Source organism: Stegodyphus dumicola, chromosome 7 (assembly GCF_044657685.1).
Source record: "Stegodyphus dumicola isolate Sdum_Otavi_A_Nest chromosome 7, ASM4465768v1".
In the NCBI taxonomy this organism is placed as follows: domain Eukaryota; kingdom Metazoa; phylum Arthropoda; class Arachnida; order Araneae; family Eresidae; genus Stegodyphus; species Stegodyphus dumicola.
The window spans coordinates 164851289-164868292 of record NC_140774.1 but is presented as its reverse complement, the minus strand read 5'-3'; the positions used below and the strand labels follow the sequence as shown (position 1 = coordinate 164868292).

At 30.7% G+C, this 17004-nt stretch overlaps 1 protein-coding gene across 4 annotated transcripts in view; it reads right to left on the bottom strand.

Annotated features, from left to right (window-relative positions):
- LOC118190521 (DNA repair protein RAD51 homolog 3-like) overlaps positions 1-17004 on the bottom strand; it is a 67458-nt gene that overhangs the window by 19190 nt on the left and 31264 nt on the right. For all 4 annotated transcript variants that reach the window (XM_085821052.1, XM_085821050.1, XM_085821053.1 and 1 more), the window contains exon 4: positions 8708-8832. In XM_085821052.1, coding sequence (XP_085677178.1) covers positions 8708-8832 — 125 coding nt within the window. The remainder of the gene's footprint in view (positions 1-8707; positions 8833-17004) is intronic.

Genomic DNA, 17004 nt, shown 5'->3' with positions numbered 1-17004 from the left:
CAGTGTATCTGAAAATAGATAAAGACAATACAGACAAAAAAAAAAGTTTCAATGCATTCTTTTTATAATATAAACGTTCATTTTCCTTGCTTTGCACGTGACGCTGTCATTTCGTCTGTTACTTATTTAAAATTTTCACGTCGTTCTATGTCTTAAAATTAGAAATGAAAGTTAATGACCTAAAACTGCAATAGTATATTAAAGTGAAAAAATGACAGTTTCACTCACGCGTGTGTCGGATTTGTGCAATACTTATGGAGCCCCACAAAATTTTTAAAAATATTATGGGGTCCTGAGGGTCGCTAAAAAATCTCAGTGATAAAAAGGGGCCATGACTGAAAAAGGTTTAAGCAACCCTGTTCTACATAATAGTATAATACTTCACATCATCATGAATATTTAATACACTGCTCGACATTGAAAATGCAACACCAAGAAGGAGTGGTCAGAAAGTGATGAAATTTTAAAAAAAGACAGAGACAGCAAGCAGCAATTAGTGATCTTTATTTCAATATGATAGTCAGAATACAAAGCGAGAACTGCGTCGGCTCAGTAAGATGTAGGGCCACCGCGGACAGTGATGCACGAAGAAACACGTCTAGGCAATAAGAGTGCGGATGGTGTTCTGAGGGATGGCTCTCCATTCCCTTTCAACTATTTGTCACAGTTCATCTTCTGAACGAGGCAGGGGCAGAATCTGAAAACGGCATCCAATCGCATCCCACACATGTTCGGTTGGTGACAGGTCAGGAGAGTATGATGGCCAAGGAAGCATCTGTATACCTTGCAGAGCATGTTGGCAGATGCGAGCACTGTGTGGCCAGGCGTTATCCTGCTAAAAAATTGCATTAGGCAGCCCCTGAAGGTAGGGGATTGCTACCGGCCACAGTACATTATCAAGTATCGTTGGGCCATCATAGTGGCCTGAATACGAACTAAAGGTGACGTAGGCAATAGCGCCCCAAACCATTATGCCACGTTGTCATGTGCTGGTGTGTTCCACAGTTACTGCCGTATTAGATCTGTCTCCACGTCGTTGCCACAAACGTATGCGGCGACTGTCACTGGATAAACAGAAGCGTGACTCATCTGAGAACACCACGTTTCGCCATTCTGTCATCCACATCTCTCCAATTCGGCACCATTCTAAACGTTGGCGTCTATGCTGTGGGGTCAATGGGCAGTCTTCTTAACGAACGCCATGAGTGCAGGCCACGTTCAACTAATTGACAGGAAATGGTTCTGGTCAGCACGAGAACATCCAGGGTATTTTGCACATACTGCAGAATCGCGGTACAAGTGACTTGCGGGATCACCACAGCTTGTCGGCAAATGCGTCGATCTACACGTGCTGATGTCACTCTGGCTGCACCTGCAACCCCTCCTTCTTCCCACATTTCCTTGTTTCAACCATGTTCGCCATAGCCGATGCACCGTGCTCGCATCCATATGGATATCAGCTGCGATATGACGTAAGGACCAACCCGCCCTTTTCAGTCTGATCATCACACCCCTTGTAAAATCGTCTATCTGCTGGAAGTGCCTTCGTTGACGGCGGCCTGGCATTCTCTCCTATTACACGTATGCTCCGGGACAAAAACCAACTTTCTTCGATAATTTGTCTGGCAGAAATGATGACACGAATATTGCCCATTCTGCACGTTCCTTCCCTTATATCTTACTTCATGTGCGTCGGAGAGGTGTGCATTTCACATCATTCGCATAACTCAATAACGTGCGTCTACTCTAAAATTTGCATAAATTTCTGACCACTCCTTCTTGGGCATTTTTAATGAATAGCTTACTGCAGTAATTGTGACAATACCAACTTATGTTTGGTATGCTAACAATAAAAATATTTTCTATATGTGATGGAATTCTTTAGAAATTATACATATGACTAGAAATCCTTATTAATGTAACACAATAACAGTTCTTTTATAGATTAGGTTTATCAGTTTTTATTTCTTCTACATTAATGCCTTTTTGAATTTCTATGCAGTTTCCCTAGCAGATCCACAGTGTGATATGCAGTTTATATTGTTGATGAATAAATTATATCTTATATTCCATGGCATTTCAACCAAACATCAGCAATTTACAATATAAAATCTGCATACTGAATGGATTCCTTTGGCTAACTTACCATATTTCAGGCATATAAATTGACATTTTAAGCAAATAAATAAATAAATAAATAAAATTAAATTCTAATTGATTTATATGCTAAGCATAAAATTAATAATGATCTTTTTATACATTTACTAACAATGGTACTTATTATATTTAATAAAAGTGATAAACTGCAAATAACTATCATTCAAAATAAAATATATAAATTAATAAAAATATTTTTACTTAAACTGCTGAATTTAAATCAAATAATAGTCTATGTAATTATTTTAAAGGAAGAAAATAATAGTGTCCAGATATGGTGATGAAGCACTTTGAAAATATATTTTTGCAAATAACCTCCCCTTTTTAAAATTCTAATTTTTACATAAAAAAATTTGACCTAAAATCCACCATCATCTTCATAAGTTAAATGTTTATTTTCTTTTCATATTCTACTGCTGATGGACCTCATTCCCTGGCTGAATTACTAGAAACTTCATTTTGTCTCTCAGTGTTCCACAAAATAATCATTATTTTTTTTTCTTTCAAAGAACTGAAATACTCCCTTTTTACAAAAAAAGAATTTTACATTTAATTAATTAATTTTTTGTTACTTAAACTTAACAGCCTGGACATTTTTGCTTTTGAAGACTGAAAACTTGCATTATCAATTAGTAATAGAGAACTAACTGATACACCTATACGTAAAATTATAGATTATTTAGGTAAAAACTAGGTGTTGATTTATACACTGGGAAAATACAGTACTTATGTGCAAACTGAGTGCACAACTGGGGAAGAAAAAAATTTGTTTTATTTATTTATTAACTTGAGATGCAGCAAAATTTTAAATTTCACAGTATTTAGTGCTATTAGCCAACACCATCTTGAAGAATAAGGCCTGAGCACGAGTGACTGACTGATGTCACGAGCGATGTAATGATGAGAAGCCTGACACAAAGCAATGGAAAGTGTCTTCTAGAAGCTCAAACTAATCGACGATTCTATATTTTGCGCATTTATACTGCACTCTCACTTTCTAAATTCAAACTCTGCTGTGCATTTTAAGCCTAATTTTATATTCAAATTTCCAAAACCTTGTGAAAAGTTGATGAGAAATTAAGAACAACTAAAAATATGAACACAGTGTGTAAATTTCGTTTTTTCACAAATGCTGGACACTTGCATCTTAAACAGTGTATGAATAAATCAAACTATAAAAATAAATGCTAAATAACAACAAATTAATTTTATATATTTATTAATTTTATTCGATAAGTTTGTGTATAATTTTAATAATAATAATTGATAAATATGCTGCAAAAAGTAATGAAACAAATAAACAATAAGTGAGAAAATAACTGATGTTAAAGCATGATAATACGAGAAACTAGAATGAAAAAAAGAAATGAACACTAACAACATTTTATTTCTTTTATAATGCGTATTTCCAGTTATATATTTTGGATAAAAGAAATTAAAGAATTTTATTCCGAAAATATAAAATCAAACACTAAAAACTTTTCATTCAAGAAATGCAGAAAATACTTAAAACAGGAAATATGTTAAAAAGTTTACTCTAAATCGTGATTTTTAACTGAAGATACTTAAAAGAATTTTTCTAGGATGTAATGAAACTGTTATTTCACGTACAAAACAAAACAAAACAAAACAAAACAAAAAAAAACTGAAACTTGCACTACAAAGGATTTGTATAAGCAAAATGGGGGGGGGAAGTTGAATATAAGCAGAAGACATAAAAAAAGTTTTAAATTGCATAAAGATTTTATTTGTATTACCTTACTTTTGCAAATAAATCATCTTCTATATAGATTGAATTTAGAATTTCAATGAACTTCAATAATTATTTAACATGAAATTAAATGGTTTACCATTTAAAAAATTCATAGTTTTACCTCCTGAAGCCAAGTAAATCTCTCTTTTTATATTTAGATATTCTTAATTAAATTTGCTATTCCTTTCATTTAGGAGAAGTTAATCTTTAAAAAAAGACTTCAGTATGCTTGCTGATGACTTAAATTATAATCAAATAACTGAAAACTGTTACTGAATCTGATAGATATGAGTTACCATTAGAATGTAGTCAAATTACTTTCATCCAAATATGAAGGGTTCACTTTAAAAGCACAGCAACAGATATACTTAGTTTGTTCAACCATTATTAGTCAGTTAACGTTTTCAGAACTGTAGGCATATGTTTATCAGGGTATTATGCTGAAAACATTAAAAATTTTTTCCGAGTTTCTGAAATAGTTTGCTCAAAAATTATTTTTATAAAAAAAATTATATAATTAAAAAGAACTCTAAAAATCAGAGTTTTAAAAACATCATCATATTGCATAACTTACCATAATGGGCATGTTAACACTATCTTTAGTGAACTGGTTTAAGCATTATCATAATGGATTCATAATATCATAATATCATTTGGATACAAATTTAATGCTTTGTTGTATTTTATATATTTCTTTTTTGTTTCTTTTTTAATTTAATTTTTACTCATTCATTTGTTTCTTTGGTTTTAATTTTGTTAAGCTCTTGTAAAGTTTATTTCTTGTAAAGCTCTTTTATTTCTTGTATAGTTTGAATTTTTTTAAAATTTTTTGCAAAATTTTATTTCTCACAATTTTTTATATTGATTATATTACATAGATTTCCCATCCTGTATACAAGACATAATCATTGATATATTTACATTTTATAAATATACTATTTAGCTATTATATCTGCATTTATAAGTGCATAAAATACGGCAGATATTTTATAGTATCTGCATTTTTTACTTACTTGTACGAAGTAAAAAGGAAGTATTGTAATCGGGAAAAGTTTCAGGCAGCATATTTCAACGAAAATATCCATTTTGACCGCTATCGAATGCAATTTAACGATGTTTTTGTGTGATATCTGTACGTAAGGACAGAATAAAATACTCTTTTCCTTCAAAAAAATTATAAAACTGCTTTAAAATTAATTCTGAAGAGAATTTTTCGTGGCATCTGAACGAACGTATGTACATATGTGCGTACGTTCGTATCTCGCATAACTCAAAAAGGAGTAGCCTCAGAACATTGAAATTTTGTATATACGACTGGTATAACATGTAGATGTGCACCTCGTATTTTGGTTGCAATCGGCCGCACCAAACGTATATAAATATATTTATATATATATCTACTCTGTTACCCGGCTCAGTGATCTCAGTTTCTTTACTCTTACATATTTGTAAATTGTACATTTTTTGCTTTAAAAATGATTGAATTATGTTGTTTTTATCTTTCGGTTAAGGATTTTATGCCTTTAATAAATCTGTGTGCAATATTTTTAGACTTATCAGCAATTTTAAAGTTGTTTAATTGCCGCTAAGCCTGTTTTTAATGGCGGCCATTGATGTTTACATTTGAAACAGGAGACTAGTGGATTTGTTGCCAATCTAGAGGAACTTAGCTTCGCAACAACAAAGATAATGCAGTCATTTATTATTGCCAATTAAATCATGCTTAATTCTGTCTGGAATTTTTTTGAGGAAATAAGTGTTTGAGATTTACTTCGTAATTTTTTTAATATAGATATTTTGAGTTTTTATGTATTTTTGCCTTCTCGCGAAGTGAGAACTGAATTAATTAAATGAGAAATACTCAATCGTCTGTGAAAAACTGTTTCTTTTTTGTTTTGTTTGATTAATTTCTTTTATACATCATTGTAGCTTTATTATAGTATTTGAATAGAACATGTGGCAACAATTAGATAATTCTATTCTTTAAATGATATAAATTTTGTGCATTATGAGTTATAATATGAACGAAATATATACGTTAACTGTTATATATAATTATTGGATTATATAACAGTTAACTTAGTTTCTGTTATATAATTATTATATAAGTTAACTGTTATATAATTATTAATACTGTTAAGTGAATCCAGCGCCAGAGTGTCGCTATGGTAAACAAATACTAGAGTGAATTTTAAAGAATGCATTTATTCTATTGGGGTTTATGTGCTGTCGGTGAAGTAGACTTAATTCAATCCAATAAGTTTAAATGAAACGCAAGAAAAAATGCGTATAATTTAATATTCCAATACAAGGAAGTCATGTGGTGTACACATCAGATTTTTTTATATAGTATTTAAAAGTATTACTATAAGAAGCATATTCAAGGATAATAAGTGCCAGAAAGGATATTATTCCATAATATAACCTTTTAATGAACTGATTACGATACATTATTGTGATGGATATGAATATAAAGTTATATTCCTTTTTATATATACCTTGAAAACAAGTTTCATTTTTTTTTATATAACTTCTTTTTTGTGTGAATTCTTATTTCATCTTATTAATTTTTGATAATTTTTAATAATTATTTTATTTCATGCAAACAATATCTAAAAAATATTCAAGTAATTTTTCTAAGTACTGATGAAAAACTGCTTATTGTTACAAACACCATATATTTAGTTTATTAAAATTTAGTTACCTGTTTAATTTGACATAAAAATTACTTACCTTTGATAATAAATTATTATTTATTATTTTTTGGAAGTGTAATGGTGTATCAGTTTTTAAGCTCTGAAAAAGTAATTTCCCTTCCAAAAGCAAACATATTTTTCATTTCATTCTCTTGTGAAAAAATTTTCACTGCCTTTTAAATTAGAATATCAGGTTTAAAATGAAATGTTTGAAGATAATAATAGCAAAATAATAAGGAAACAGTTTTAGTTTCATTGAATAATAAATTATGCATATGAATATTAGGTTAAATTTATTCTAAAATTTATATCTTTATGAAATCTGAAATTGTGGGCATATATCTCTCAACATTACTTCATTGGAAAAATTAATCTAAGAGAAAATTACAGATCAGGTTTATTAATTACTTAATAATAATAATCAATAAAAAGAGAGAAAATTAGAATTCATACTTATTTACTTTTACTGTGCACTCTCATTTATTACATTTTACAATGCAATAAAAAACAAATCTTCCTGACTTCTTCGAATAATGCATAACATTTAAATACAAAAATTCTATTGCAAATTTTATTAATAGGGTCTGAATAACACATATCATAATTAGTAAGTTAAACAAATTGGAAGCAAGCAGGAGCTAAGTAAATAAATCAGCAAAGCAAGGAACACAGACATGAGCAACTGTTTTTCTGCTATGACGTCACGCTTTCGTGCTCGGGCTTTGTAACTCTATCTAGAAGGTCTTGTATTGGCACCTTATATAATTCCAAAGTGATAATTAATAAAGAATTTCAATTCCCTTAATCATAAAATGTAAATTATTAACTAAAACACAAATTTGTTGTTAAAATTTCATAAAACTTGGTACAGTCAAAAGTCGTTAATCCGGACTCGTCGGGACTTCGGCGATTACAGATTATCGATTTTTCCGGATTATAGATCATCAGTTTAAATCTGGTAAAATGGCATGCAGAAATTATAAAATTAAAAATATGAAACCGTAATTTACGAAATAAAGAACAATTATGATCTAAAGGGTATCAAAATTTACAAAAAAAAGCTTAATATTTATTTGTTTACTTTATTAAACATTTCTTTCAATGTAAGTTGTTTCAGTTGCTTCGTTTTTTATGTGATAATACATTCTCTTCAATTCTATAAACAGACATAATTTCTTGTTCAGTTACAAAGTTCCGCTGTTCAAGTTCTATAATTGCTGTGTCGAGAATACCGACTAATTTGTCAATCGAAATTTTTTCGTTTTCAATAACCTATGTCACTTTCTTCGCTATCGGAAGTGAATTATAATGACCAGGCATTTGATTTAAATCATATCAAAGACGGAGTACATCGAAATGAAATACTACATTGAGTAAGCAATTATAAGCCAAATAAAATAAAAACATCTGCCCTTAAGATAAGGATAGTGCTGTAAATCAACTTCCAATTCATTGCACGCCGCCGTGGCGTTTAAGATAAACAAAGTTTAGATAAACAAAAAATATGCCTTTAACCATTTTTTGCAGCAATTCCACTTTTTGTTTAATGGACTCCGAAAGATACTTTCGCTTTGTATATCCTTTACATATTAGTAAATATATATCGGAAATTCTATTTGACATAATCGAAAGTTCAAGCTTACTTTTATAAAATTGCTCTAACAGTCTGCACAAAATAATAATCCGGATCCAATTCGAAGATTAAGGAACAACGCAATCTGCAACATTAACCGAAATAGATAATTAGATAATTTTAGCTTAGCTTATCCGTCCGTTATACATTAAACGCGCATTCGTAAACGTATTTTGCGCACGCACACACGCAAATTCGCAGCGGTAAAGGTCTGCGCATGCGTCAGAACGACGCATGCGCAGAAAGTTTGTAGCTTTTAGGTCCGGATTATAGATCATTCCGGACTATGGGTGTCCGAATTAACGACTTTTGACTGTATTTACACAATGAGTGATTCTCAAACATAATCTTAAATACTTTCCTGAATGATACATTATTATTAACTGTATATTTGATATATTTGAACATCAATTTTTATCATTTTATATTTTACTGACAAAGAAATTTTAAAAAGTAAAATTTGCTCACTTTCTTGTGTTGCTCAAGAAACTCATGCAAAAGATTTATTCTAGCTATAACTTCAGTATATGATTTACAAGGGTAATAATAGATTCCTTTTAGGATCCTATCAAGGGTAAACTCTTCGCCAGAAACTGTAAAATAAAGAACACACAATAAAAGTGTGTAATTATATGGTTTGATATTGATTTAGAAAACAAAAAGAGACAAATTTTAAACTAAAAATAACAAAATAAAAGTGCCTACTAGTACCCAAGTGTATAACACCACTGAACTAACCACTAGCTTAGTTTTGACTTTGATTGAGCAAAATCGACTGGTTGCACAAATTTCATGTTCATTCTACAGTAATAAGTTAGTTATAACAGTAATAAGCTACAGTAATAAGTTAGTAATAAGTCTGTTAGGAAATCATCCAAAAAGTTACACCTTATTGGAAGAGAAACATGTCAATGTAAAATTTTAATTATGCAAAACAGCAAATTATATTGGCATAGATTTCGAATAAACTTTACCAATTTTAAAGGCATTTTTTCTCGGTACCAAAAATTTTGCAAAAGTGGGAGAAGCAACAACCACATGTAAATGGAAATAAACAGATAGAGCAATAACTAATCCTGGCTGATCACATGATCCTAATTTTAACTTTGTTCTGTGAAAATTACTAAGCTTGTTTGGCTGGTGACTATGATTTTCTGGAAACTTTTTGCATTTACAAAAATGCAACTTCTTTAGTTAATGATATTAATTCCAATTCATTTCTTCCCATTGCTTTCAAATTCTAATGCCTTAGCTCTTTTTTGCATTTTGTTACTATTTACCTATGTTCATTTTTACTTTGCTCTGTCTTTTGCTTTTTATATAAATGCTACATCTTCCACCACTGAAAAAATGTTCTGTTCCTGAAAAAGAATGGCATATGTCTTCATCAGCCTTGAAATCATTGAATTTTATTCAAAATCTATGCTAGCCTTTTTTTTAAATCCCTTCAGAGGCAGACAACACTTATAAGTTTTTTAAAGATAAACTGCAGTATTAGGAAACAAAGATAATAAAAGAAAAGCAGTATTACATATATCGTAATATAAATACTAAAATATTTGGTACTCTTCTGTTATTGGGGGACTGGATTCAGAATTGTGTGTATGTATAGATGGATGTGTTAAAGTACGCATGTATTTTTTATATGTACGTACATATATATATGTGTATATACACACATTTACCCTCATATATATATATATACATTTCTGAATAGGGTCTGAAAAACACAACAGTACCAAATATTTTTAAAGCATACAAGAAGACTTTCATATTGCAAAATGTTTCCTTTGTGTATCCCAAAAATACAATTAAATGTCTTAAAATCTCACTGTCATTTATTCCAGCCATATGCAACAAAAAGGAATCATTAGTTAATGCAAGCCAATGGTATATTAAAATAAAAGAAAGGTAGAATGGATAAACATGACTAATATATGCTAATGATGATTTCAAGTCCTTACTATGTGATAATAACTACTGTGAAGTATTTAAAAAAGATAATGAATTTTTTTTTAAAAATTATACTTGGTGATCCCTCAAGTAATATTTTTCAGATGGGACATGTTAAAACACTTTCTTGCACATCTAACCAACTGATTTTCATTGATGTATACAACAGAACAAACTTCATTCAGATAAATTCTGACTTGAAAGTATGCTAGTACTAATTTATTGCTTTAATAGTCCCTCATGAAAATAACTGTCAGAGAAAAGCTCATCAGACATGTCATGGTTTACAAGAATAAAAAATCTGATGTGTACTCCACATGACTTCCTTGTACGGAATATTAAATTATACACATTTTTTTCTTGCATTTCATTTTAACTTATTGGATTGAATTAAATCTACTTCGCCGACAGTGCATAAACCACGACAGAATAAATGCATTCTTTAAAATTCACTCTAGTGTTTGTTTACCATAGCGACACTCTGGCGCTAGATTCACTTACCAGTATTATATTTCGTTCATATTATAACTCATAATGCACAAAATTTATATAATTTAAAGAATAGAATTATCTAATCATTGCCACATGTTCTATTCAAATACTATAATAAAGCTAGAATGATGTACAAAAGAAATTAAGCAAACAAAACAAAAAAGAAATAGTTTTTCACAGACGATTGAGTATTTCTCATTCAATTAATTCAGTTCTCACTTCGCGAGAAGCCAAAAATACATAAAAACTCAAAATATCTATATTAAAAATTACGAAGTAAATCTTAAACACGTATTTCCTCGAAAAAATTCCAGAAAGGATTAAGCATGATTTAATTGGCAATAATAAATGAAGGTGTTATCTTTGTTTTAAGCTAAGTTTAAAGAATCTAGAGAAATTTATCAAGCTAAGTTTCTCTAGATTGGCAACAAATCCACTACTGTTTCAAATGTAAACCATCAATGGCCGCCATAAAAAAAAAGGCTTAGCGGCACTTAAACAACTTTAAAATTGTTGATAATTCTAAAAATATTGCATACAGATTTACTAAAGGCATAAAAACCTTAACCGGAAGATTAAAAACAACATAATTCAATCATTTTTAAAGCAAAAAATGTACAATTTACAAATATATACGACTAAAGAAACTGAGATCACTGAGCCAGGTAACAGAGTGGATATATATATATATAAATATATTTATATATGTTTGGTGCGGCCGATTGGAACCAAAATACGAGGTGCACATCTACATGTTATAGCAGTCCTATATACAAAATTTCAACGTTCTGAGGCTACTCTTTTTTGAGTTATGCGAGATACGTTCGGACAGACCCAAAAAAAATTCTTTTCAGAATTAATTTTAAAGCAGTTTTATAATATTTTTGGAGGAAATGAGTCTTTTATTCTGTCCTTACATACAGATATCACGTAAAAACATCGTTAAATTGCATTCGATAGCAGTCAAAATGGATATTTTCATTGAAATATGCTGCATGAAACTTTTCCCGATTACAATACTTCCTTTTTACTTCGTACAAGGAAGTAAAAAGGCAACAGGACAATCAATGCTGTAAAAAATGTGGGGGAATTAAATGGTAAAAATATTTTGAATATTCAAAATTGCTAATAATGGTTTTAAACTTCACCAAGGTAGCATTAGCTTGAAAATGCAGCTTCTATAGCACCCTGCCTTGCTTCATAATGATGTACTGAAAGCAGCAGTTTAAGAAATCCATATGTAACTGTTGAAGAGATGGAAAAAGAGGGTTAATTCATCATCATCAGCGGTTTACTGGTATATGAAAGAAGTTAAAATTACATATGTAGCTGTTAAAGAGATGGCAAAAGAGGCTAAATTTATCATCATCAACAGTTCACTGGCATATGAAAGAAGCTAAAATTACATCTAAGTTTGGCAGATGGGCTCTAGATGAATTTACTGACATTAATCAACGAGAAAGTGTGAACTCAGCACTGCTCTTCATTTACATGAGAAAACAAAAAAAGAAAATTTCTCTGATTCAAAGCTTGCAAAATTTCACTCATGGCAAAAAATAAAATTCCCATGAAGCATTTGGAACAGACCATCAATACCTTTTCACAAATTAACCAACTGATTTCTTTAGAAATAACATAAAAAAACTATTATGATACTGGAAGTACGTTATTGTTTTAGGAGAGGAAATATATAGTTAATTAAATTAGTATCTTGTTTTTTCAGTTCTTAAAAACTGCTTCAAAAAATGACATTAGTTATGGATTGATGTGGTAAGAGTAAATTTAATTATAATAAACATATAAGTCATTCATCTACATTGATATTTTTCAGTCATCAGTTTTACTAGTTCTAAATTTTAGAAATGAAAATTTTATTATTATAAAAAATGAAAGATTTACAAGAAAAAATAAAACATATTTATAGAAAAATTTATTTATAAAGCATGTTTTTTATAAATATATATTTTATTATTTATACTTTTATAAATATTTTATAAAGTATTTAGTATATATATCAAGAGATAATAATTAAATCAAAAAATGATTAGCTAGAAAAAATTCTTAAAATTTTAATTTTAAAATATTTTATATTAATTTTTATTAATTTTAGATAAACAATTTTAATGGCCTTACATTTTGTTATAAATTACTTCAATTTTTTTCTTTATTTACACTTATTTTTAATTATTTTTATAATTCAGAAACATGACTCTGTTGAAAATTTTTTTGGTTTCTTCCTGAAAAAGATCACAGAATTTTCAACTATGTATTTTTTTATACTTTTGTTAGCTTATCGAATTGTTTTGTTTTTGTTCCAGTTTTGATTTATGTTCTTCCTGTGAGCTTGTTAGCTGCCATTTTTTTCATTTAATTATTATCTCTTGATTATTTAAATAATTTTGCAGCCTATAGCATGACTACTAATTAAAAATCTTAATTTTAAATTTTCTAAACTCCTTCTGTAGTTTGTTACTTCGTATATGTAACAGAGATAAACAGATTAATAGATTTTGATGTATATATATCAGAATCTGTTTTGTTAAGTTTAAAAAAATTAGTTAAGTTAAAAAGAAATATTTAGTAATATGAGCTTCCCTTATTCACAGACAGTCTAACATATATAAAAATGTGTAAATACAAAATTAAGATCGCAGATAATATATAAATATAGAAACATATACTGCCGTGATAAGTTATATGTAAAGTAAGATTATTGTTTTTGCTTGTTTTAATTTTTACACTGCTTCTCTTTGGTTTTGAAGGGAAAAACAGCATTTTTTATTACTACTTACTTCAACATACATTCATGCATATGCTTTCATTTTGACATCATATACAAGGTGCACCCATAAAATAACTGGAATTTCTTATGAATAAGAAAAAGATTACTAACCTTCAGATAAATTCATCTCATACAAAATAATCACCAGAAGAGTATAAACAGTTTTTATAACATTTTTTACAGGTCATCAAAATACTGTTTATAGGTTTTGGAACTAACTGCACTCATGTCCATAAATTAAGGATAATTCGGAGTCACGCAGAAATCGAACTCTAAAATAAATATATCACCTGTAAAATCACTACACACATCTTCAAGAATCATATGCAAATTTCAGGAAGTAACCAGATGACACCGATGGTACGTCACAATGACGGGAGTGTAAGAGAGTGATATATAAGGAATACAGGCAAAGAAGTAAAATTGTTTGCAGGCACTTTATAAGCATTTCAGTGCAATAACCGAATAGTTATGACACAAAGATATTTCAAGGTCATGACACAAGGTAGTAGAAACGCATTTGGATGATTTTTTACATGGTAGAATTATCGGCCGTCTGGAATGTGGGTGTACCCAACTGGAAGTATCAGACGAACTTGGAATTGCCCAGAGTGTCATCTCCAGGCTTTGTCAACGATTCCAAGATGATGGTAATGTGAGTAGACGTTACAGCACAGGTCACCTCAGTGTGACAACGCCGAATGAGGACCGGTATTAGGCAGTTACTGCCAAAAGAAACAGGTGGAGCACAGCCTCAGACCTGTCTCGTCAGCTCTCTTCAGCCACTGGTATGATAATTTCAAGGCAGACCGTGTACAGACGCTTAAGGCAGATTGGTCTATATGCTCGTAGACCTGTCAGATGCGTTCCACTTACTGCAACTCACTGTCGCCTGCGGTTAGCCTGGAGAAGAGAGCATGTATTGTGGACACCGCAACAGTGGGCTTGTGTAATGTTTTCTGACAAGTCCAGGTTTAGCTTGCAGCCTGATTATCGCCGGACTTTCATATGGAGAGCTACAGGTACCCGTTGCCACCAAGAAAACATCATTGAACGACACCGTTACGGTGGTGCAGGAGTGATCGTTTGGGGTGGAATTATTCTGGGTTCCAAAACTGACCTGCATGTTCAAATTGGAACCACGACAAGCCAAATCTATCGGGACGTCATTCTGGAACAACATGTAGGTTTGTTTCGAGGCGCCATGGGCGCACAATTTGTGTTTATGGATGACAACGCCCGTCCTCACCGTGCAAACATCGTAAGCAAATGCCTTCAGTCGGAGGATATCACCCGTATGGACTGGCCAGCATTCTCACCGGACTTGAATCCAGTAGAGCACGTGAGGGACATGCTTGGCCAACGAGTTGCAGCCCGTCAACCTCCTCCTAGATGTCTACCGGAACTTCGGAGAGCATTGCTTTTTGAGTGGTGTAATATCCCCCAAGATCAGATCGATAATTTGATACTCAGCATGCCCAGGCATTGTACGGACTGTATTGCATCGTCTGGGAGACATACAATGTATTAAAAATCATACCAACCATGTAATATTGGCTTTTTGTAAATAGGTGTTTTTTTTTTTTTTTTTTTTTTTTGTAATTTGCTCCAGGGAGAAAAAAATTGCTTAATAATATCAAACATACAGCATCTTTTTTTGCTCTTTACCTTTTGTAATAAATAAGCTTTACAAATAAGTAAAATTTATTTTGCTTCTAACTCTTCGTTTGCCTGCTTTTGCATTATCCTTAATTTATGGACGTGAGTGTATTTGCAAAATACATGAAACATTTAATTTAATATCCGAGATGGCTTCAAATCTCTTTCCTTACATAACCATCTCAAACTTTGGAAAAAGAAAAAAATCAGTTGGCAATAAGTATGGAAAATATGGTGGGTGATTTTTCACTGCAGTTACCAAGATATAGTACTACAAACAATGCTGTATGGGACCTAGTTTTATCATGTGAAAGAAACCATTACTCAGAACCAGAAATTTTCTTCCTTTCCCACCTTATCCTGTTTCTTAAGTGGAAAAGCACCTCCTTGTAAAAATACTGATTAATTGATTGATTTTCAAAGACAAATTTATGGTGAATAAATCCTTTGTGATAAAAAAAAAATATTGTCTCTGATTTGTGATAAAAAAAAAATATCATCTTAGTCTCTGATTTCAACATGTGCTTTTTCTTTTTTTTTTTTTTTTTTGTAGGAGAAAAAACAGTCCTTTCCACAGAGCAGTTAGTCTTTTTTGTTTCTGAATTGTATTGTAGACACTACGTCTCATATACCACTATGAAAAAGTTTAAGAAAGTGTTTTTCTGTCTTGCAGTAATCAGCAAATCTTCATAGTAAACTTTTCTGTTTTCTTTTGCTGTTCTGTCAAAATCTGAGGCACAAATCAAAGATAGACTTTCATTTTCATATTTTCAATTAAAATCAATATACAGCTTTTTTTTTTTATCCCAAGCACATCTGAATCTTGTTATACATCTATCAGCTTTTATCGAAGAACAAATTTTTCCCCCATTTTCCTCAGTCTTAAATTGAAGGGTGCCCTTCAACTTTTGGTTCATCTTCAATCCTTTTGTGCTCACATTTAAAGTGGTTGTACCACTCATACATTTGTATTCTTGATAAAAATACATCATCATATACTGTTCCAATCATCTCGAACGTTTTGGTAGCAGATTAGCCCAATTTGTAAAAAAAAAAAAAAAAAAATATAATAATGCTGCTCCATCTCGAAGTAAATTTGCTTTTATAGCGTCTTCTCAGTAAAAGAAAATGACTGGCATTCTAATATGCAGATGACAAAATAACCAGTTTATATTGGCTTTAACAAAAGCTGATATGTTATTCTTTATAAACATACATTTATTTTTTTTCACTTTTTTATTCTATCGTTTGGTCTTTCAATTTGTCCAGTTACTTCATGGGCATGCCTTGTATATATTACTATCTTCTCATGATTATTATTGTTCTTATTTTTTTGTTCACACATTTTTATATTTGTTAGACAGACTCTGAATGAGGTAAGCTAGCATTATAAATACTTTGCTTATACAAGCAAATTTAAATCCTTATTTATTAACTACTTTATCTTCTATAGCTTTATACCCATTTTAAAATCACTTACATAATATATTTTGCCTTATTTTATTATTATTATTATTTGCAAAATGTTTCATTGGCAGGCTTGACATCATTAACTTCAACAAATTTTAATTTTAATTTAAATGCTCCTATTTAGCTATGATTATTTTCTTTTCCCATGGTTCTCAGAATTCATGATACACAAACGTCAAAAGAAACTTCTAACTATGAATTCTCAATTCTAAATAAAGAATTGAACAGAATCAATGAAGCCACAAATATGGCATAGACTGTAACTTATCTGGCATAAGCTCTAGGAGCACCTCACATGACTTGTGAATGAGTCTTGACTGCAGTTCCCAAGAGGGATATCAGAAGAAGGATAGAGATAGGGGCAAATAAAAAGATCAAAAGATAAAACACATCAGCAGTGGAAAGGCTA